The sequence below is a fragment of the Stegostoma tigrinum genome, chromosome 2 (assembly GCF_030684315.1).
Source record: "Stegostoma tigrinum isolate sSteTig4 chromosome 2, sSteTig4.hap1, whole genome shotgun sequence".
NCBI lineage: Eukaryota > Metazoa > Chordata > Chondrichthyes > Orectolobiformes > Stegostomatidae > Stegostoma > Stegostoma tigrinum.
In genome coordinates this window covers 102,639,337-102,664,515 of record NC_081355.1, presented here as the reverse complement: position 1 = coordinate 102,664,515, position 25,179 = coordinate 102,639,337, and the positions used below count along the sequence as shown (strand labels likewise).

General features: G+C 39.8%; 1 protein-coding gene across 3 annotated transcripts in view; it reads left to right on the top strand.

The window, feature by feature from the left end:
- Positions 1-25,179, top strand: part of ankrd28b (ankyrin repeat domain 28b) — a 178,459-nt gene that overhangs the window by 145,767 nt on the left and 7,513 nt on the right. For all 3 annotated transcript variants that reach the window (XM_048552073.2, XM_048552083.2, XM_048552064.2), the window contains exons 19-25: positions 5,087-5,174; positions 7,273-7,387; positions 8,630-8,849; positions 12,263-12,350; positions 12,449-12,532; positions 15,311-15,456; positions 19,289-19,371. In XM_048552073.2, coding sequence (XP_048408030.1) covers positions 5,087-5,174; positions 7,273-7,387; positions 8,630-8,849; positions 12,263-12,350; positions 12,449-12,532; positions 15,311-15,456; positions 19,289-19,371 — 824 coding nt within the window. The remainder of the gene's footprint in view (positions 1-5,086; positions 5,175-7,272; positions 7,388-8,629; positions 8,850-12,262; positions 12,351-12,448; positions 12,533-15,310; positions 15,457-19,288; positions 19,372-25,179) is intronic.

Here is a 25,179-nt window from a genome sequence, read left to right as displayed (position 1 = left end):
TGTGATCGCCTAGATTTATCTGTTCCAGTACAGTTCAGGCTTGCCTCTTGCATTCCAACCTGAATAACCTTAAGGTAATCTAAAACTCTCTGCGCAGTGTCCTAACTTGTGTCAAAACCCTGCATCCATCACAGCTAGTCTGCTGACCTACACTGGTATTCAGTTATTTATGTCTTGTTAAAAGGTAAACCATTTAAGACTGAAATAAGGAGAAATTTTTAGAATTCTCTGTTCATGACGACTCTGGACGCTCAGTCATTGAACATGTTTAAGACATCAATAATGCCCAATGATACTGAGTTAAATGGCCAGCTAAGATCTAATTGAATGGCAGAGCAGGATAGATGGGCTGAATAGCTCATTCCTGTTTCTGTGTGCAAATGTCCAAAATACAAGATACCAGCATTCCTTCAGGATCCAATGCTGAAAGGCCAGGTATTCCCTCCATTACGTGTCTCTACTTCTCTTTCCTCCTTGGAGAATCTCTTTAAAACCAGCCACTTAAACCAGGTTAATAAAATGTGAGGCTGGATGAACACAGCAGGCCCAGCAGCATCTCAGGAGCACAAAAGCTGACGTTTCGGGCCTAGACCCTTCATCAGAGAGGGGGATGAGGTGAGGGTTCCAGAATAAATAGGGAGAGAGGGGGACGCGGACCGAAGATGGAGAGAAAAGAAGATAGGTGGAGAGGTGAGTATAGGTGGGGAGGTAGGGAGGGGATAGGTCAGCCCAGGGAAGACAGACAGGCCAAGGATGTGGGATGAGGTTAGTAGGGAGAAGATGGAGGTGTGGCTTGGGGTGGGAGGAAGAATAGGTTAGGGAGGCAGAGACAGGGTGGACTGGTTTTGAGATGCAGTGGGTGGAGGGGAAGAGCTGGGCTGGTTGTGTGGTGCAATTGCGGGTGGGGCCAAACTGGGCTGGTTTTGGGATGCGGTGGGGGATTTTGAAGCTGGTGAAGTCCACATTGATACCATTGGGCTGCAGGGTTCCCAAGCGGAATATGAGTTGCTGTTCCTGCAACCTTCGGGTGGCATCATTGTGGCACTGCAGGAGGCCCATGATGGACATGTCATCTAAAGAATGGGAGGGGGAGTGGAAATGCTTTGTGACTGGGAGGTGCAGTTGTTTATTGCAAACCGAGCAGAAGTGTTCTGCAAGGCGGTCCCCAAGCCTCCGCTTGGTTTCCCCAATGTAGAGGTAGCCATGCCGGGTACAATGGATGCAGTATGCCACATTGGCAGATGTGCAGGTGAACCTCTGCTTAATATGGAAAGTCATCTTGTGGCCTGGGATAGGGATGAGGGAGGAGGTGTGGGGGCAAATGTAGCATTTCCTGCGGTTGCTGGGGAAGGTGCCGGGTGTGGTGGGGTTGGAGGGCAGTGTGGAGCGAACAAGGGAGTCACGGAGAGAGTGGTCTCTCCGGAAAGCAGACAAAGGTGGGGATGGAAAAATAGCTTGGGTGGTGGGGTCAGATTGTAGATGGCGGAAGTGTCGGAGGATGATGCGTTGTCTCCGGAGGTTGGTGGGGTGGTGTGTGAGAACGAGGGGAATCCTCTTTGGGCGGTTGTGGCGGGGGCGGGGTGTGAGGGATGTGTTGCGGGAAATGCGGGAGACCTTCCCCTGCAACCGCAGGAAATGCTACACTTGCCCCCACACCACCTCCCTCACCCCTATCCCAGGCCCCAAGATGACTTTCCATATTAAGCAGAGGTTCACCTGAACATCTGCCAATGTGGTATACTGCATCCATTGTACCCGGTGTGGCTACCTCTACATTGGGGAAACCAAGCGGAGGCTTGGGGACAGCCTTGCAGAACACCTCCGCTCGGTTCGCAATAAACAACTGCACCTCCCAGTCGCAAACCATTTCCACTCCCCCTCCCATTCTTTAGATGACATGTCCATCATGGGCCTCCTGCAGTGCCATAATGATGCCATCTGAAGGTTGCAGGAACAGCAACTCATATTCCGCTTGGGAACCCTGCAGCCCAATGGTATCAATGTGGACTTCACCAGCTTCAAAATCTCCCCCTCCCCCACCGCATCCCAAAACCAGCCCAGTTCGTCCCCTCCCCCCACTGCACCACACAACCAGCCCAGCTCTTCCCCTCCACCCACTGCATCCCAAAACCAGTCCAACCTGTCTCTGCCTCCCTAACCTATTCTTGCTCTCACCCATCCCTTCCTCCCACCCCAAGCCGCACCTCCATCTCCTACCTACTAACCTCATCCCACCTCCTTGACCTGTCCGTCTTCCCTGGACTGACCTATCCCCTCCCTACCTCCCCACCTATACTCTCCTCTCCACCTATCTTCTTTTCTCTCCATCTTCGGTCCGCCTCCCCCTCTCTCCCTGTGTATTCTGGAACCCTCACCCCATCCCCCTCTCTGAAGGTTCAAGGCCCGAAACGTCAGCTTTTGTGCTCCTGAGATGCTGCCGGGCCTGCTGTGTTTATCCAGCCTCATATTTTATTATCTTGGATTCTCCAGCATCTGCAGTTCCCATTATCACTTAAACCAGGTTTTTGGTTGTAGGTGACAATGTTACCTATGTAGCTTAGTCTCAGATTTTTTTCACTCGGGTGAAATGCCATGCAACATTATACTTCAGAAGACATACACTCTCTCTTTATCTCTTTCTATCTAGCTCGCTCCAGCTCTCGCTCGCACTGGCTGTTGCTCATTTTGCCTCTTGCTCACTCTCCCACTTTGGCTGTCGTTCATGTGTGCTTCCTCCCAGCTCTGGTTGTTATGAAAACTGCAGTAAATTGCCTGCTATTGCATTCAGCTTGTTCTTAACTCAGCACCAAAAGATTCAAGGGTGAATTTCAACAGGCAGATCATGAAGATATCGGTGGTTCTAAATTGTTTAGGCAACTATGCATTAAGTGATGAAATCTTTAATGTCAGCAATTCAGAGCTAGTTGATAAAATCATAACTTTCCTTATCATAGAATCCCTACCGTGTGGAAGCAGACCATTCGGACCATTGAGCCCAAACCAACCCTCTGGAGAGCATCCCACCCAGACTTAACCCTATCCCTGTAACTCTGCATGGCTAATCTTCCTAACCTACACATCCCTGGCCACTATGGTCAATTTAGCATGACCAATCCACACAATCTGCCCATCTTTGTACTGTGGGAGGAAGCTGGAGCACCCACAGGAAACCCACGCAAGCACGGGCAGAATGCCCAAACTGCACACATGGTCACCCAAAGGTGGAATCAAACCTGGGTCCCTGGCGCTGTGAGCCACCATGCCAAATGTGCCCTTGCATATGCATCTTTTAGTGGAGCACAAAGATAAACCTAGCTACCAGCTATCACTTTCACTGGCAACAGAACTTGGTAAATACATAGGAGGTTCCATGTGTTTTTTCAAGATTATGCCATCGAAGAAGTTTTCGTGTGGACATGACAATGTTGAGAGGAATTGGCTTATAAAGCACAGTCTCATAGATATGTGTAAATGGCATGACCAGAGGGAAATATATATGAAAATTAGTGCTTTTATTTTTACAGTGACTGAGATCTTCCAGAGAATGGCAGTTATTGTCAGATTGATCCTCTGCAGGAATGTGGCCCCCTGATACTGTTTTGCATTTCATGCTTGGTCTCCCAAGCCAGGCTTTACTAACATCGTCAAAGCGCCAGCATAGAATTGGGTCCCCAACTTGAGCTGCAAGACAGTAAGATTGAAGATCCAGTTTGAATGTAGGTAAAGGGGTGAATGAGCAAGGTGATCAGTTGTATAGAGGATAAGTGAGATGGAGTGATGGGAGGCAGCTGGCAAGTTGTAACTTGCCCACAAATTTTCTCACTGTTCAGTACATTAAGTAATTCTCAGAGACTCAGCCCACATCTCCATTTATATGACCTGTCTCCAGTGATCCAATGACCAGAAGATTTGGGCTGTAATGAGCACATAGAAAAATAGTCGCCTGATCCAGACTACTACTTTCGCTTTGATGTTTAAAAAGTTGTAAGCATGCAAAGTAAATGGGTGAAATAAATAGTTGTTTCAAACTAATATGCTCGCAGGTGTGAAGTGTAAAATACGGAAAGCTTCTCAGATTGGAAATATGTACAAAGTGATTTTCAGCAGACCTGTGCCTTGGGCTGCTCATGCTCCTTAAGGGAGCAATTTGAACTTTATTGAGGGAACAATGTCATTTGTTAAAGCCATTAAATTTGAAGTGATAGCACTTAGGCAAGATGTATAGATATTGGTGAGAAAAAAAAGTTTCTTTAAGCAGTGAGTGGCAAAGTCCTAGAATTCACCCTTGCCTTTTCTTTGAAAGAACACAGTCACAAATAAAGTTCTCATTTTTTTAAAACTGTTGGTTTGTAAAAATAACAAATGTAGATAAAGTTGTTCATTTCCAGAGCTTAAAATTCAACGGTCACAAATTTCAGTGGAAGTTGTTTGTTTCCATTCTAATGTACATTCTTCCTCAACCATTTTACCTACTTTATTAGAATTCATATCTAATCAGACTCATCGATGAAATTTTAGCTGAATATGGGAGGGAGCAAGTAAGCAATGTGCTACTTCAAACTTAGCAAATTACTTAGGTTCTGTATGTTAGTTTAACTTGCAGCCTTTTTATTATGATAATAGTTATGTATAAATTGCTGTATACATAGTTAAGACCTAATTTAAGATGCACTTAGTATTGACTCATTCAACTAGATTAAAGAGGAATATTCTTTGCTAAAGCAGAGAGCACGTCATTTTAGAAACCTTTGAAATAATGTAGAATCATGTAGAATGATGTAGACAAGTCATATAGTGAATCACTTGATGCAAGTTCTTAGCCTATGCCTTTCCCAAGACATTTTTTATGGTAATGCTTTGAAAACCCAGGAAATTTAATGGACATTTTTATTTATTTATGAAGTTTATGATTGCCTAATACTATTCTGACTTGAACGTTGTGGCTTATGCTGGCTCGAGTCTGGAGGTTTTAAGCTTCTTCACTTTCCAAGTTGTGAGTGGAGTTTAACATTGCAGGGACTTATTTTTACTTGAAAAAGATATGAACTTTTGCTCATGAATTATTCCGTTCAATTTTTTTGTTAAGCAACAAATGGTCATTCAGAGTGCCTGCGGCTCCTAATAGGGAATACTGACCTCTACACTGCAGTGGACATTCAAGATGGAAATGGACAGTGAGTAAAATACTTGAGTGGAATTTTTAGGAGAAGAAGTGGACATTTTCTTTGCATTGTATTAAAGTACTCAGTGCAAATGTATTGTAGACTTTAATATTAATATTTAAGGAGAAGTTCACTGTGGGAGAAAGGAGAAACAAATTATGTTTAATGTGAACTGTTCTCTCTTTATGGCCAGTATTATATGTATATTTAATGTTTAAGCTTGCACTGAATGGCCATACAGCAGCTGGGGACAAGCCAACATTTGGTGCATTTGTCTGCAATTACTATAAATGTTCAGTAAATTATTATTTGAAGCTACAAACTGCCTGAAGGAAATGGATGTGATCCCTGGATATTTGAGTTGATTAAATCATTCAGTACCTGAGCAATGCAGATTGTTACAAATCATGTCTGGTGGGGTGGTGGTTGGGAGGTTTGAGAAGTGATCTTTGCTCCCTAATAACTTCTTGTTAGAAGTTAACTTGAATGTGTGTTAGGAAACAGATACAATGCCCTTCGCTTCCAACTGTAGTGCAGAAAAGCATAAGCTTGAGGAGGAATTACAGGGAGAACAGAAAATTTGCACAAAATGGTATAGATTTGAAAGAGGATAAGCAAACTGTAGAAAATAGATCAGATGCAGATTTGCCCATGTCTCTGGTAATCTAAGAATGAACAATCTGTTACAGGCTTTAAAATGCTAGGTCAGTCACATTTGTAAAAGAAACCTGCTTTCCATACCCATCATTGACATGTGCTTAATTTTTTTTAAAGGATTACTTTGTTTTGTCTGTTTAATTTGTATAAGTAATTTCATTTCTGTCGAGACTAATGACAGACCTTTTAAAATAAGAAATATAAAACCTAGTTCTGTACTTAAAGAATGAAGCCATGACATTCCTTAGTCTATTTCAAAATGTTTTAGTATGCAAAAGTTAACAGTAAATATCATCTCTCTTTACTCTAATCATATTCTGCATGTTAAACGTGAATTAGGAGGCAATTTGTGATTGATTGTAGACTGTAAATTGCAGAATTAATAGTCTGTACAGCTAAAACAGATCTTATAAATTAGCAGCCCAGTTTTCAGCATTAGTAATCTCAGCAAGTCACAACGTCCATCCCACTCCAACCTCCATGCAAGGAGCTTCAGCTGCTTTCCTTCTACAAACTAGTCTGGTCCCCAGCCAACAGCAAGGCACAACAATTTGTGGTTCCTCAGTCAGGGTTGCATACTTCAGACCCAGCTCAACTCCGTCTCGATGGTATAAATTCAGCAGTGTTATTTTCACCAGAAACAGTTGCAGCAACTTCTTCTTAGCTTCCTGTCATGCCTTCCTCGGATTGCTTGTGCTATACCAGTGAATCTAACTGCTATTGCTTGGCCCCTACCCTTTATGTCCTTTGAGCAGAGTTAGCTTTCCAGAAGTTCTAATTTTCAATCCTTAGTTGTGTTTTTGTACCCTCAGAAAATCAGAGGGTTTCTTTTATTTCTATATTTACCTATTATGTTTTCCCTATCAGTCAGATTCTGTTTTAGTCATGGTCTGCTTCAAAAAATACAAACTAAATTTAAAAGCATGCATTCCTTCACCATAGTCTGCTTTGTTTGCTGTTTTGGCTATATCTGAGGAAATGCCTAAAGCTTAGGTAGCAGTTTTATGGTCAAAGAAAATTCTGCAGGCTCAACTAGTTTACTTCTGCCTCGGAAACTTGGTATTAAGGTAGAAAATTTCCAGACCAGTTCATAGCATTTTATAATCATAAATCACATTTAATGCTTATAAATTCAGAAATATAAGGTCACAATAGTGACTACTACCTCTGAAGTACAAAGTTGACAATAATTAAATCATATGATAAGCAGTGATGAATTCTATTTGTAGTACATTTTAATTACTGTATAAATTTAAGATCAAAAGGAAATATTTTTCCAGTATCTATCATTTGCAACACATCCATTTTTTTTATTCCCATTTTACTTTTTATTATATCCACAATGTGCGCTCTGATAAATTGAGTTTAATCCTCTTATGCTGAATATATGCTTTAAAATTGTTGGAACAATGTAAATGTGTCAAATAACTAAGGTTTGAATTATTTATTGTAGAACTCCTCTGATGCTGTCAGTTTTGAATGGACATACGGACTGCGTGTGCTCACTACTTAAGGGTGCAAATGTAGATGCCAAAGACAAGTGGGGGAGAACTGCATTACACAGAGGGGTTAGTGGTTTCTGATGGTTCTACTTCTAATGTATTGTATGAAGAAATCTAAACCTTTAAAAGGAGGCTTCTGTTGCTACCTAAAATTGCATTCTAGCCTCAGCTGCTCAAGCATGGATTGCACTTTTCATTCTCTGTTAGCTGCAGATCACAGTAGAGAATTAGAAATGAAGACACAAGGGTATGATGAATCAAATGACAGAAGTAGATTCATTGTAAATGTATACACAGAACTGATTTTAAGAATGTGTTATGATTTTTAAGGTGGAAATCTGAAAATGTTCTTTTAGAAAAACACACAATCTGTAACATGTAAGATGTTTTTACAAAAAAAAGTATGATTCTATCACAGGATTTCATTTCACAGTTGAAAGCCATCAATTGACATAGAATGGTATAGCATAGGAACTAACCTTTTGGCCCATGATGTGCCAACCATGATGCCAAACTAAATCCCTTCTGCCTGCCCTTCGTCCATATCCCTCCATTCCTTGCATATTCATGTGCTTATCTAGAAGTTCTTTTAAAAAATTCTATCATATCTGCCTCCAACACCATCCTCGGTAGCACGTTCCAGGTGCCTGCCACACACTTCTAACAAAAACTTGCTCCTCACATCTCCTTTGAACTTGAAATGCATGCCCTCTAGTATTAGACATTTCAACTTTGGGGAAATAGATTCTGACCATCTCTATGCATCACACAATTTTATAGACTTTCATCAAGTCTCACCTCTTGTTTCTGCCACTCTAGAGAAAACAACCCAAGCTTTTCCTAACCGCTGCTTACAGCTCATACCCTCTAATCCAGAAAGCATTCTGGTAAACCTCTTCTGTACCCTCTCTCAAGCCTCCATATCCTTACTGTAATGTGGTGACCAGAACTGAACGCAGTACTCTGAGTATGACCTCACCAAAACATGATGTCCTGACTCTTGTCTCAGATATTGGCTCTAACCTTTGAAACAGCTCTTGGGTTTCGTAATCTGTGCTTTGTTGAGATATCAACTTGACAGTTCTCTTAAAAAGAGTAAAGGTTTATTTGTTCACTAAGATAAATGTAAACCTAAATACATTTTTTGTATGGTTTATCATAAAATGTGATATGGTTATTTCATCAAAGTAAATTTATCGGTATAGCAACTGCATGCATTAAGAATGTTACTTATCCTCTGATTCATAAGCAGCATAATTGTACATTTTACAGAATTTGAGTTGTTATTTTAAACATTTTGACTTTCAGGCAGTAACTGGTCATGAAGAGTGCGTGGAAGCTTTGCTTCAACACAATGCTAACTTTTTAATTCGGGACTGCAAGGGCCGAACATCCCTGCACTTGGCAGCTGCATGTGGACATGTAGGAGTACTTGGGGCATTGCTTCAAGCTGCATCCTCAATGGATATTGTTCCTACGGTTTCAGACAATCACGGTTACACACCTCTGCACTGGGCTTGTTATAATGGTAAATAAGACAGTTCTACAATTAATTTCTTTATAGAAAAGGATACCTTTGCTGCAAGCCTTTCTATTATGTAGAAATTGCATTTTACAGAAGCTGTTTGTTCCTTTAGATAAAGTATACATTGTTAGTTTATTTTCTGCCACCTTAGTTGCATCCACAATTTTCTAATAGTATGTGCACAATCATTATGATTGTGGCTGATCCTCCACTCAATACCCTGCTCCCACATTTCCTCCCATGTCCTTTCATCACTTTAGCCCCAGGTGCTATATTCAACAACTAATTTTAATGTGTTTGAGCACTTTCTGTGGTAGCAAATTCCACAGGTTCAACAATCTGTGTGAAGATATTTCTCTTCATCTCAGTTGTGAACGGTTTACCGCATATCCTTAGAATTTGATTTCGGGTTCTGGACACCTGGCCATCGGAAACATTCTTCCTTCATCTACCCTGACTGGTCCTGTTAGAATTTTAGAGATTTCTGAGAAATCTCCTCTCAATCTTCTGAACTGCAGCGAATATAATCTTAACTGATTCAACCCTCCTCATACATAAGTCTGACTATCTCAGGAATCAGTCAAGTAAACCTTTGCTACAATCCCTCCGTTGCAAGAATATCTCTTCTCAGATAAGGAAACCAAAATTGCACACAATATTCCAGGTGTAGTCTCACCAATGGCCTGTATAATTTCAGTAAAACATTGCCATTTAGTCATTTCCTGTCACTGTGAAGGCAAAAATGCCATTTGCTTCCTTTACCGTCTACTGCATTTGAATACCTACTTGCAGCGACTGGTAAATGAGGACCCCCAGGTCTTACTGCACAATCACCACCCTCCACCCCCTCAATTTGTTACTATTCAGATAATCTGCTTTCCTGTTTTTGTCACCAAAGCGGATAGTCTCACATTTATCCACATTATACACATCTGCCATGCATTTACTAACTCACTCAGCTTGTCTGAATCACACTGAAGCATCTCTGCATCCTCTTCACAGTTCACTCTTCCACCTAGCTTTGTGTCATTTGCAGTTTTAGAAATATTACATTTAGTTCCCTCATCCAAATCATTAATATATATTGTGAATAGCCTGGGTCTTGATCTCTGATTTCTGCAGTACCCCTCTAGTCACTGCCTGCAATTTGGAACAAGACCTGGTTATTCCTAGTCCTTATTTCCTGTCTGCCAACTGGTTTTCTATCCAGCCCAAAATACTGTTCTCAATCCAATGCGCTTTAATTTTATGCCCTAGTCTGTGATGTGTTACTTTGTTGAAGACCTTTCAAAAATAAAAATAAACCCGCATCCACTGGCACCCCCTCATCAGTTCTACTAGTTACATCCTCCAAAGGATTCGAGTAGATTTGTCAAGCGTGATTTCCATTTCATAAATCCATGCTGACACTGTGTGATCCTGCCACTTATCCAAATGCTCAGCTATTTATTATTTTATATTGGACTGTAGCATTTTCCTCACCACCAGCATCAGGCTGACTAGCCCATAATTCCCGGTTTTCTTTCTGTCTAGCTTTTTAACAAGAGATGGATTACATTAGCTAATCTGTAGGAGCTGTTCAAGAGTATATAGCACCTTGAAAGATGACCACCAATTCTTCCACCATTTCTAGGGCCACTTCCTTAAGTACGCTGGGATGTGGATTATCAGGGCCTGGAGATTTATCTGCATCAATTTCCTGAGCACCATTTCCCTACCAATACTGATTTCCTTTAGTTCCTCTCACTAAACTTTTCTGTCCCCCAACATTTCTGGTATGTTATTTATGTATTTCTTTGTGAATGCATGCAAACTAAGCATTTAGTCAGTCAGCCACTTCTTTGTTCCCCATTATAAATTCTCGTGCTTCTGGTAGAAGAGACCTACATTTGTCTTCAGTCTTTTTCTCTTCACCTGCTCATGGAAAATTTTGCAGTTAGTTTTTTATACTCCCTGCATTATCCCTTTGTACTCCTTTGCTGAATTCTAAATTGCTCCCACTCCTCAGGTCTTTTCTTTTCCTGTCTAATTTATACATTTCTTCATTTGATCTGATACTATCTCTGATTTCTCTTGTAAGCCTTTAAGTATCATTCACTAATCTAGCATAAACTCGTTTCTTATACAGTCATAGTTTCCTCCATTTAGATTTGTTTGTATTAAACTGTGGTATTTTCATGCTATTTGCCATTAGTTCTTAAAGGTTTGTGATTTTGTTTTGCTTCAGTTCTGCTGTCTGGACCTTTGCACACATGCTCACATACTTCCAATGTAATTCTGTAGAACCAGTAAAGTTAATGTTGTTGATCAAGTGCTTTTTGAATTTTGTGTGATTACAAACATTTTCTCCTCATTTTAATGGATTACACAAAATGGAGTAGAATGCTCTTGTCAAAAGAATAGGACTTGAATAATTGTATTTTCTAGCTACTCTTCTGTACACCTTAATAAACAAAAATGGCGTATTACAATATCTCAATGTAACATTGTCCACAGAGACAGAAAACAATTGTCTAAGCTTTTTATTTAGTAAACCTAGGTAATTAAGGAGCTGTTACTTTGAAAATACAATGAAAGCTACCAGTGAAATTTACTAAGAAATTAAATTGAGCAGAACAATTGATCTGGATGTGAGTTTGCTCGCTGAGCTGGAAGGTTAGTTTTCAGACGTTTCGTCACCATTCTAGGTAACATCATCAGTGAGCCTCCGACGAAGCGCTGGTGTTATGTCCCGCTTTCTATTTATATAAAAATAAAAATAAAATTTCTCAACATAATTTATATACAGACACTTATCTGTGTATCAGGAGATGTAGGCTTGAGTGATCATCCAACACCAGATTTGTTTGGACAACATTAAATATTACTGAGCCTAATTCTCCATTACAAAAGCCACTCACTATTCCGGGATCCTTCTGGAGAACAATAAGAACCTCTGATTCCTTTACTAATGCCTCCTTTGGATGGATCACTTCATGAAATCTCATATTATGGATTTTGATTTTTCGTTATTGCAGAGATTTCCACTTCTCACAGAATTTAGTGCTGCTCAAGCAAGGTGTTAAAATGCTTTTTTTAATATTGGTCCTCAAAATTGATTATCACTACATCAATAAAATCCAGTTAATTTTAATATTTCCTGGAATTTTTTTGTCTTTTCTTAAAAGCATGTTATATCCCTTTGCACAATATTTTATTCCTGCAGAAAATACACATAAAATAGCCGAACAACACATTTTTCTTCTTTTATTTAGCCGTTGGATCCGCGCACACAATACCAAATGTATTAATATATGGACTTGTAATTTCAATGTCTTATAATGAATACATCCTTCAGAGAGTATGACTGCGGCATTTCTAAAGTTGAAACATGTACAGGTACAAAGTGATATAAAGAGCTTTCTTGTCTTCATCAGGTCATGATACCTGTGTGGAACTTCTGCTGGAACAGGAGGTATTTCAAAAACTGGATGGTAACTCTTTTAATCCATTGCACTGTGCCGTGTAAGTTTAGTTTTTCCATAATCGCTATAATCCCAATTATTAGTGAGTGTCCAAATAATTGCATATTTCATCTGGTACTTTTTTTTCCTCACTTTCAGAATAAATGACAATGAAGGTTCAGCGGAAATGTTAATAGATGTTCTAGGTGCTGGCATTGTAAACTCTACAGATGGAAAAGGAAGGTAATGAATTTTTTTTTCATATTTAATCCAAGTATGCGCGTTGAAAGCAGAGTGAATTTTGTTTTCTATTCAGTGTAACCAGCCAATCTTCACTTTGCTCAGTTAGATTCTCAAAATTCGTCTACACAGATTCAGTAGAAAGAAGGCAATGTTAGTTTTCTAAGGGGGTATGAAATGGTTGAAAAGGGCTGTGCCAATCCAAGTTAGTGATATAATCTAATATTGTATGTAAAACTATCTTTTGCATTGGCGTAAGAGTTATTGGTCAAGATTTTGAGCAGAACATTTTTAGGGTGAATTAGCTTTTAAACCCAAACAACCAAACATGACTTTAACCAACTGTTTTTAATTGCATGCATACAATTCCCATAACACTTCTTGTAATGGCAGTGAACAGCTATACATTTCTGTCAGTAGCTATACTTGTTATTTCAGAATTTCATAATATAACTTTTTAAAGATTCGTGTACAAATTTTACCTTTATTCAGTTGTCAGCATTCATGTGCGTCAAAAGATTGTAGGCTTTAGCTGCGTACTTGGATTTGATCAAATAAATTCACACCTCCAAGGAATATTGCATTAAATGAATATTCCATTTTTGATGGCATTGACTTACCATAGAACTGTACAGCATAGAGAGAGGCCACTAACTCCGTTGTGCCACTGCTGGCTGTTTGAAAATGTAGCAGTATTTTGGCCACATCCCTGTTATCCATTTTTATTTTTTAAGTTCCTCATCCTCAACCTATCCCACCCATTTTAAAATTATTCATGGAATCAGCTTTTCATCAATTTTTAAGATGGAATGTTCCAGCTGGAAACAACTGAGTGGAAAACACTCTTCAGCTCTCATCTTGATTTTTACAAAATTGTTTTAAATCTTTGACCTGTGGTTAATGATTTACTCTCCAGAGGGAATAGTTTTCTCCCTAAAATATATCTACATATTCAGTTGTGTAAAAATTTAGAACTGTTTCCCTTTAAACAGAGATCCCTCATTCCAGATTATAACGTGATAAACTCCTCATGTACCCTTTCTAATGCATTTACATCTTCAGAAATGTAATGCCCAGAGATGTCCATGGTACTCCAGTTGAAGCCTAACTAATAATTCATTAAGTTTTAGCATGATCTCTTAGATTGAGGAATAGAACATGAAAGCTATCAACCAATTCATCTTTTTGTAAAGTACCTTATTAACTTTCCAGGTCAGATGTAAGGGTTTGTGTGCATCTGGACTTTTCTAAATCATGCCCTTTGTTGCATAGTGTCTCTCCCATAATGGTTCACCTAAAGCCCATCACTTCACATCTCTTTCCATTGAACTTCATCTGCCAGATTCATGACTCGTTCACCATTCTATCAGTGATCTGAAGTCTGCAACTATCCTCATTGCTACCTCCTAGATTGTTGAGTTCTGTAACATCTGCAAACATCACAATGCAATCCCTGCACCTGGGTTTAGATCAAATATAAAATTGGACCCAAAACTGCCATTTGCGCACATGACTGAAAGTACCTCCCAGCCACAAAAATAACCAGCCAGCACCCTCTTCATCTTGTCACTGAGCCAATTCTGTATTCATATCTGAACACATACAAGCATGTTCCTAGGACTGGAGGATTTGAGTCATAAGGAGAGGCTGAATAGGCTGGACCTTTTTTTTCCAGAGCATAAGAGGCTGGGATTGATCTTCAAGAGGTTTATAAAATGATGAGGGGCAAGGATCTTTTTCCTATGGATAGATGAGTCCGAAACTAGAGGACATAGGGTTAGGTTGAAATGGGAAAGATTTAAAAGGGGCATGAGGGTTAACTTTTTCACGCAGAGGTTGGTGCATATATGAAACAGGTTGCCAGAGGAAGTAATGGAGATGGGTAAAATTGCAGCATTTAAAAGATATTTGAATGGGTACATGAACAGGAAAGGTTTAGAGGGATATGGGCCAAATGCTGGCAAGTGGGACTAGATCAGATTGAGATTTCTAGTCAGAACAGACAAGTTGGATCAAAGGGTCTGTTTCTGTGCTTTATGACTCTATGCTGGCTCCTCTTAATCTATTGTTTTTGCAAGTGAAAGTTTATTTTGTCTCTGATAATGTTTCCAGTGGCATCACGCTGCTGATGTTAGAGTGACTAGCCTGTGGTTTCCTAGTTCCTTTGATAGTATAGCAATAGCAACCCACTCCTTCCTTGTTCCCCTCCTTGTTGTTGGAAACTACTGCTGTATCTAATGACAATTGAAGAATTATGATCAATCCCTCTGCCATTTCTACCTTGGCTTCATTCAGTAACCTAGGATGCATTTTGTCTGAACGAGATAACGTATTAACTTGCAGTTCTTGGATAAGACTTTATATTTGTTTCCCTATTTCAGTGATTCAAATCTTTACGAATTAAAGAGCAGCAAAATTTCCTCAATCCTCAAATTTCCTCATTGTCTTTTGACCAATGTTCCTTCACAACCGTAAAGACAGATTAATGAGCAATTTATCTCATCAATGAAATCATTTTTTATGCGGTAACTCCTTGTACTTGGTGTATGATTCTTGAGATGTTCGTAAAAGACCTCAAGTACTATATTTTCACTAATTTTCTAATAGACTGGGAAAATCTGTGAAGAGATGAGATGTTTTGAACTATATTCAGATATTATGTGCGTGGACTAACGCAGTGATTGAAACGAAAACCCAGCAAGTAACTTAGCCTTTCTGATTTTGGAAGAAAGAGAATAGACATTGTAAACAATTGTAACCTCATTGTTTTATTTATGACAGAACCCCTCTTCATGCAGCAGCTTTCACAGATCATGTTGAATGTTTACAACTTCTACTCAGCCATAATGCTCAAGTAAACACTGCAGATTTAACTGGGAAAACACCAATAATGATGGCAGCAGAGAATGGACAAACTAATGCAGTTGGTAAGTACATTATTTATTTGTTTTCAGCTATGATGGTAGACATCAAGAGGATATGGACTGTCATGGCAGGTGAGATTTATTGTAAAGAAGTACAATGAAATCTGGTTTGATTGGAGGAAAGAAGAGAAGTAATGTAAAATAAACAAGGTATAGGAATAGAGGCACATGGAGATATAATATTGACAGGGTCGGTTGACAAAGTGGTTTGGGAAAATGGAACAGAGAAAATTCATGTGCTTTGTAAGTCAGGATTAAAAAGTGCAACAACAAGAACATTACGATAAACCTGTGCAGCACACTGGTTTGGTCCCAACTGAGGCACTGTGCCCAATTCTGAGATTGCATTCTAAGAAGAATATTGAAGGCCTTTGAGAGGATGCAGGAAAGATTTTACTAGAATAGGTCCAGTAATGAGAGTATTAATATAGATAGATAGATTGGAGAAGCTGAGATTGTTATCTTTGGAGCAGAAAGAGTTTGAAAAGGAATTTGATGTGTTTATAATTGTGAGTGACAGGATTTTATTGAGAGTTTCAGAAGAAAATAAGAAATCTGACATTTGGGACTAACTTGGCAGCTTTAACATGTGCCCTTCCGATTGACTGTCTCTCACCTGCCTATCCAGTTAAAGGCATTAAGGCAGGTAATGCATTACTAAACCTCCACCTACCTCGTTAAGAGAGGTAGGAAATTAACAAACAACAATACAGCCCAGGGGCAGGCCCTTTGGCCCTCCAAGCCTGCACCAAGTCAGAAGCAGTGTGGGGATTAAGAGGGTCATAAATGTTATACCATCTAAGATAAGGTAAACCCTGTGAGGAGCTGATTGAAACCACAGGATATGCTGCACTCTGTCTGAGTAACACCGCTTTTGCTTCTGATGCCCCCCCATGACCATCCCTAGATAGTTACGCATAGCCACAGTCATCCCAGGTGGCAGGAGACTGTTTTGCTGTTGGCAAATTAGGGCACTGTGGGAAAGTGCTTCTTATTGTGTAAATAGTTGTTAGGTAGTGCAGAACTTGAATATTTCTGAAAAAAGACACTTTGTTGTGTGGGCATCAAGACAATTTGCAAGAAATAACAATGTAAAGAGACAACATCATATATACTGCTTCAGAAGAGACTGCTGATTCATTGACAGATTCTGACTGGTTGAGCCATTGCTGTGGAGAGCGCACCCATTAGATGTTCACTGACAGTTAATGCCAAGGTTTTTTTTAAGACTCTGGTCGAGGCATTGCCATAAGAAGTGAACCAAAGCCCACTTGGAATTCAGTCAATATTCTGTCCATGTACAGTATAAATGTTGCTTCTCTTTATGTTGGTATTTCTTTATGAATCAACTTGAGTGCAAAATTAAAAGACAAAATGTCTTTTTTTCAGATGTTCTCTAATATGGCCTCCATTATTTAAATAGGCTGCTCATTTCCAATAGGCAGGCAGCCGATTGGTATTGATCCTGCCAATAGGAAAACTCATCCAAAGATGCAAATATCTCAGAGCCATCCTGTTGTGGTACCTTGGTGTTTTCACAGTCACCTAGTGCTCAGTCTGCAACCCCAATGCCAGAAATATCCTGCCAGAGATGTCTAGACAGAGGAAAGTATGGTTCCCACTGGCAGGAGAAAACAGGAATCAGAAAATACTGATTTAAGGTAAAAAGCAAAGGAACTGAAGGTGACATAGAACATAGAACAGTACAGAACAGGAACTAGCCCTTCGGCCCATGATGTTGTGCCGAACATGACACCAAATTAAACTAATCCCTTCTGCCTACCCTTGGTCCATATCCTCCATTCCTTGCATTTTCATATGCCTATCTAAAAGTCCTTTTAAATTGCCCTATCGTACCTGCCTCCTCCACCACCCCGGCAGCATGTTCCTGACTCCTACCACTCTTTGTGTTTTAAAAAAAAGCTCATATCTCCTTTAAACTTTTGCCTCCCAGCCATCACCTTAAATGCATGTCCCATAGTATTAGATATTTCAACTCTGGAAAAAAGATTCTGACTGTCAACCATATCTACGCAACTCATAATTTTATAAACTTCTATCAAGTCTCCCCTCAGCCTCCGTCACTCCAGAGAAAACAAACCAAGTTTTTCTAGCATCTCCTTATAGCTCAGACCCTCTAATCCAGGCAGCATCTTGGTAAACTTTTTCTGCACACACTCCAAAGCCTCCACTTTCTTCCTGTAATGTGGTGACCAGGATTGAACACAATACTCTGTGTGGCCTAATCAAAGTCTTATCGCGCTGCAACAAGACATCCTGACTCTTGTACTCAGGTCCCCGACCAATAAAGGCAACCATGCCATGCACCACTTTTACCACCCTATCTGCTTGCGTGGCTATTTTCAGGGAGCTATAGATTTGAGCCCAAGATCCTTTTGTATATCAGTGCTCTTCAGAGTCCAGCCATTAACTGCATACTTTTCCTCAACATTTGATCTCTCAAAGTGCAGTATCTCATACTTAGCCAGATTGAACTCCATCTGCCATTTCTCCATCCAGATCTGCAACTGATCTCTATCCCGCTGTATCCTTTTACAACCTTCTGCACTATACACAACTCCAACAATCTTTGTATCGTCTGCAAACTTGCTTACCCACACATCTACATTTTCATCCAAGTCATTTATATATATCACAAACCGCAGAGGTCCCATTATAGATCCCTATGGAACACCACTATTCATGGGCCACCAGCCTGAAACAAACACTTCCACCACTACCCTGTGCCTTCTATGGACAAGCCAATTCTGAATTCACATTGCCAAGTCACCATGGATCCCATGCATCGTAATCTTCTGAATAAGCCTTGTCTAAAGTCTTACTAAAATCTATGTAAACAACATCCACTGCTCCACCCTCATCAATCACCTTTGTCACCTCCTCAAAAAATTCAATCAAGTTATTAAGATATGACCTTCCCTGTACAAAGCCATGCTGACTACCCCTAATTAGGCCATGCTTTTCCAAATGTGCATAAATCTTATCCAGAAGAATTCTTTCCAGTAGCTTCCGAAACACCAATGTAAGACTCACCAGTCTGTAGTTTCCCAAATTATCCGTATTTCCCTTCTTGAACAGAGGAACAACATCAACTACTTGTAAATTCTCTAGGGCCTTTCCAGTGCCTAGTGAGGATACAAAGATCTTGGTTGAGGCCCCAGCAATCTCTTCTCTTGCCTCTCTCAAACCCTGGGGTAGATAACATTGGACCCTGGGGATTTACCAATGAGGCATGAGGCTAAACTTCTTAATGCTGTAGTGGTTATGTTCTGATAACTGCCTGACAGCAAGGTAGAGTAGACTTAATTGTTACTTCAAAAGGCATTACATAAAAGCTTGAAGGAGAAAAGATCTTTGGGAGTTGGCATTGCTGAATTCTCTTCGCAGAAAAATGTTATGGACTCGGCAGCCATTTGACCTGTTCTTTTCTGCATTCCACTTCTGTGATTCCTATTGGACGCAATTGTAAAATGCATAATTTGTTTATCGGTACTTTTCTTGATAAGCAAAATAGATATATTATTCAACTTCAATACTTTGTTGTAATTTTATTGTTTCTAAACTTACCTCAACTGATGCTGCTTAATTCAAGATGTGGTTAATATTAATCATTATGTCAGGTCTAAAGGCAGTATAGCCACCCAGAGATATGCTATAAGATTGAACATGCAGTAAACATGCTTTTGCCCTTTTAAATGTTCTAAAGAAGGTAGAACCCAGTGTAATAAATGGGACTATCATTCATGGAGTTTTCATTTTAAAGCAGTTTTGAGCTGAAAATTAAAGTAACTTGCATTTTTTTGTTCTTTTGTAGAAGTATTAGTCAGTAGTGCAAAGGCCAATTTGACCCTGCAGGATATGAACAAGAACACAGCCCTCCATTTGGCTTGTAGCAAGGTGAGTGTCAAACTTAAAGGATCTCAGATATGAAACAGATCTTTTCAGTTTTATATCATTGGCCATTGGCAATTGTTTGTTTTGTTAAATCAATTAAATATGTTGTTGTAATTTAGGCATTCCCTGGTCACTCACTGAAGCTGAACCATACTGTTTGGGCCCTGTATCTGTGCTGGCCGTGGAGGGGGTCCAGAGGAGGTTTACAAAAATGATCTTGGAGATGAAGGGCTTGTCTTATGAGGAGCACTTGATGACTCTGGATCTGTACTGGATTGCATTTAGAAGGATGAGGGTGGATCTCATTGAAACCAACAGAATTTTGAGAGGCCTGGATAGAGTGGATGTGAAGAAGATGTTTCACTAATGGGAAGGACTAGGACTCGAGAGCAAAGACTTTTGAGAACTGATGAGGAGGATTTCTTGAGCCAGCAGGTGGCTAATCTGTGGAATTTATTACCAAAGTTGTGGAAGCTAAGCCATTGAGTGTATTTAAGACAGATGAGCGGTTCTTGATTAGTAAGGGGATCAAGGGTTACAGGGAGAAGGCAGGGAAATGGGGTTGAGAAACAGATCAGTCATGGTCATAGAATAGACTTGATGGCTGAATGGCTTAATTCTGCACCTGTATCTTGTGGTCTCACGGTTTCAACGTTGGCATCCAATTTCAACCCTGAGGTGAGTTTTTAGCTCCATGCCCCTTCTATCAAGATAAGTGTGAGGTGATACATTTTGGAAGATCACATTCAGGTGCAAATTATGCAATAAACGGCAGAAGCCTTAATAGTGTTGACATTCAGAGGTATCTGGGCTATTGGTCCACAGATCCCTGAAAGTGGTGACACCGTGGTCAAGAAGGCACTCCGCAAGGTTGCCTTCATTGACTGGGGCATAAAATACAAAAGTTGGCAAATTATGTTACAGCTGAGGTTGGTTGGCTTGCTGAGCTGGTTTGTTTCTTTGCAAACGTTTCGTTACCATGCTGGGTAACGTCCTCAGTGCTGCCTCCGATGAAGCTTAGCTATGTTTTCCCGCCTGGTTTTTAAACTCTGCAGTCATTTGAGCTGGATTACCTCACTTCTGGTTTTCCTTGAAGTGGAGTGTGTATGCAGTCCAGTTCTGTGTGTTTATTAATAGCATGCTTCGTGGAGTGCCAGGCTTCTAGGAATTCCCGTGTCTGTCTCTGCTTAACTTGTCCCAGGCGAATTGGTGGTTCTCCTTGTCCATGTGGATTGAAATGAATGAGTATTGATCATGTCTTTTTGTAGGCAGTCGGTGCTTGTGTACCCTTGTTGTTGGTTTCCTTCCTGTTTGTCTGATGTACTGTTTCTCACAGTCTCTGCAGGAGATCTTGTAGATGTCATTGATCCTGTCCATGGCGGGGAGTGGGTCTTTAGTTCGGGTGAGCAGTTCTTGTAGGGTTGATGTGGGCTTGTGTGCCATTCCGATACCCAGAAAGACAGAGGCTGAGGGTCAACCTGATAGAAGTCTATAAAATTATGAGAGGCATAGAGATGGTGGCTAGTCAGAGGCTTTTTCCCAGGGTGGAAGGGTCAACTACAAGAGAACCCAGGTTCAAGGTGACAGGAGAAAATATAGGCAAGAAGTGCAACGAAAATTTTTCACACAAAGGGTGATGGGCACCTGGAACGCACTGCCAATGGAGGTGGTGGAAGAGGGCACATTATCAAGATATGCCTTAAATGGTGCTAGACACATGAACAGGAGGTGAATAGAGGGATAGAAATGTGCATGGGCAATACGTAGTGGGTTTATGTAAGGATTAGGAATTAGCGCAGGCTAGGTGGACCTGTTCCTGTATTGTATTGTATAAGTCTGACTACCTCTCTCTCAACATCACTGTTCTACAGTTCTGCATAAATTCTTCTCCAGCTGAATCCCTCATTCATGCCTTCATTAGCACTAAATATAACTATTATGATACTACCTTGGCCGGGCTGCTAACCTTTCCACTTCTATATATTTCAGCTAATCCAGAAAGATCTCAAGATCATAATTATTACAGTGCAGAAGAGAGATACTCAGCTTATCATATCTGCACTGGCTGTGCAAATGAGCATGTCACTAGTGCTGTTCTCCTGATTTCTCTCTAGAGCCCTGCACATTCTTACATTTCAATTCTTGACTGAGCCTTTTTCATTGCACTGTCAGGCAGCACATTCCAGACCCTGACTACTTGCTGAGTGAAAATGTTTTTCCTCACATCACTTTGTTTTGCTTCTTTTACTCAGTGTTGGTGGAAGGTGTCATTAACAGTGCTATCAAGCAGCACTTGCTTAGTGACACCCGGTTTGGTTTCCACCAGGGCCACGCTGATCCTGACCTCATTACAGTCTTGTTCAAACATGGTTAAAAGAGATGAGCTGAGAGTGACAGCCCTGGACATCAAGGTGGCATTTGACTGAGTAAGGCATCAAAGAGCCCTGGGAAAACTGGAATCAATGAGAATTGGTGCAAACATTTTGCTGGGTGGTGTTATACCTTACACATAGGAAGATGGTTGCAATTGTTTGAGTTCAGTCATCTCAACTCCAAGATAGTGTCCTAAGCCCAACCATCTTTCAGTGCTTCATCAATGATCTTCTCTCCATCGTAAGGTCAGAAGTCAGGATATTCACACAACGTTCAGCACCAATCACATCTCATCAGATACAGAAACAGTCTCAATGCAGCAAGATCACAAATGCCAGGCAATGACCATCTCCAAGAAGCAATCCCCACCTATGACATTCAACATATCATCATCACTGAATTTCCCACTATGATCAATGAATATTAAAAAAATCATTAATTAATTAATTTATAAAAATAAATTTTAAATCTGTCTCCTTTCATTAGTGCGAGCATTTTTTTTCCTCATTTACCCTGCCCACACCTCTCCTGACTTTAAATACTTCAATCAGATCTCCTCTTAACCTTCTCTTCTCCAAGGAGATCAGTCCCAGCTTCTCCAGTCTATCACCATAATTGAAATTCCTCATTCTTATATCAATTCTTGTAAAATCTTCTGCACTGTTCAACACATTCACATTCTTTCCAACGTGTGGTGCTGAGAACTCGATGCAGTAATCCGACTGAGGCTTGTCTTTTATAAGCATAGCCTCTTGCTCTTATATATTCTGTGCCCCTATTAAGTTAGTTTATTGCATGCTATATGAACTAATGGCCACCTGTCCTGTCACATTTAATATCTTATGCACATAATAAAGCTCCATCTGCTCTTAATCCTTTTTAGAATTATGCCCTCTATCTTGTCTCTCCTTGTTCTTCCTACCAAAATATATCACACTTCTCTGAAGTAAACTTTATCTGCCGTCTATGTATGTATTCTACCAACTTGACTGTGTCCTTTTGATGTTTTACACTATCTTGTAATTTATAGTGCTTCCTGGTTTTGAATCAGTTTTTAAAATGGTGTATTGTATGCCAAAGTCTAGATCATTAATGTATATCAGGAAAAGCAAGATCACCACCACAAACCTCCTCCCATTCTGAAAAAGATAGTTATTGTTTCCTGTCCCTCAAGTTTTGTATGATACTATTGTTCCTTTTTTTAACCATGAGATCACAGGTTTGTGCAGCATTGTATCAGTTTCCATCTAGAAGTCCATGTACACCATGTCAATAGCATTATCCTCATCAACCCCCTCTTAGCTCATCAAAAGGCTCCAGCAAGTTAGTTAAACATGATTTTCCCTTAAGAAACATACTCAGTCCCTTCTTAATTAACCCACGTTTTTCCATCTGATTATTAATTTCGTTCTAAATTATTGTTTCCTAATCATTGGAGCCTTCATCAGAGAGCACTCTGATGAAGGGTGTAGGCCCGAAACATCAGCTTTTGTGCTCCTGAGATGCTGCTTGGCCTGCTGTGTTCATGTAGCTTCACACTTTGTTATCCTGTATTATGTTCTGTTTTTTTTAATGCATATTAAAGTTTCAGAGCTCTTTTTCCAGCATTTCTAATAGCTTCTTAGAGCTTGTTCCTTTCCTGCTAAAGCAACTGATAAGTGTTGCTGTCTACCTGTATCAGCTTGGAGATTTCTTATTCTCCTTGTTTTAAAACGATGATATCAATCCTGTCTTTTTTCATTGGTACATTTTGTTGAAAGTATATTATCCTATAGTGGTTTATTATCAATTTGGAATTCAGTGAATACTGCTACGTAATCCCTTTTTAGAATGTCTTCCAATATTTTCGTTAAGAAAACACCATATCTTTCACCTCAACAAGAGCATGAATTTTCACTGCTAAAGTATTTTTTGGTTCTTTAGCTAAAGTGCAACATGTACCTCCTATTCCTAAAAGAAAATCTACAAACTTCCCTGTACTTCAGAGCCTGTCACAGAGGTTTGCATAAGAAATATCACTAGACAATTCGTTTCATTTTCCTGGCATCTCCCAATATGGAAATTTCAACACACTGCTGCATTTTAATTTTTTTAAATGTTTTGTTTGCCCAAATATGTCTTCCATCTTGCGATTTTTTTTTTAATGATCATACTCAGCTCCTAAGACCTCAAATGTGTTATCTGGCCTAATTTGGATACCCAGCTAATTCAGCTGTCCAATTAAACTCCATGACTCTTCCAATTTGGAAACTGCTACATATTCTTGTGAGGCTTTACTTTGAGTAACAGCAATTAGGCTAACATTTTCCAAAAAAGAAATACTGATGAAAAGTTACATTCCACTCATTCCACCTAATTTCCAATCTGTTACACTTAAAAGTTCCTGAAGCCTGATTTCAAACATTGAATTGCTTAGTCCACTTATTTGTTTGCTCACTTATGACAATGTTTGCAAATTCACTGCTTCAGTCGCACTAAAAAAAATTTGATGTACACTGTAAAGATGCCCAAAAGCTGATTCTTTAATGTGATTAAAATATGGCAGGATCTGCTTTCAACTGGACACAGCCCAGTTTTATGAAAACAAACCTTAATGAGATGTACAAAACTTCAAAGCGATCATTCAGGCTAAATAGGTATTGTGTTTGGTGACTCTTTGCGGGGGGGGGGGGGTGTTTTCCTGTCGGGCTGATCTCCCTGCAGAAATGCATCTTTTTAACATCAGTTGTTCCACGTTCCCAAGCATTCATTGATAACAAAACCAAGAAAATCTTCACACTCACGTTATCCAGCCCTTGCATGGTCAACCCATGCTCGAGTGGCTGAGAATTTATAGTTCTGTTGAAATTTAATGAACCATTTTGTCTACTTCTGTGTAGTTGCTTACTCACATGCCATTGCTAAAAGTGTCCTCTCCTGTCCTATTCATGATGATGTTCTTCATATTTGTATACAGTTCTTTCAATTCATCATTAGCTAATGCTTAACCATCCCTAACTAATTACCACTGAGAAACTTGTCTGGTGCTTTAAGAGTAGTTGCTTTCCACTTTTAAGTTATCCACAATTTAAAAAATGTAAAATCAAATTTAATTTTTCTTCATCTCGCACCTTAAATCCAGAGCCACAACTTCACCAAAATCCCTTGTTAAGAGTAGAGTTAGGATAACCTGTGACTGTCCTTTGGTATTTCTGGCAAATCTCACATCTATCACTTATTTTTTCTATAAGCTTATTGTACTGTTTGTCCCTTATTTCTGTATCCTTTACTAACTTTTCAAACCTTTGGAAGGACAGATGGGCAAAAAAACTATGTAGTTTTAACACAATTGACTTTATTTTCTAATTTTCAGCCCCTGATGTCAATAATACTTTTTCCATTAAAGAAATTGAAGGGTTGTTATGTTCCTTTAATAGAATACAATTGTGTCCCGACTGT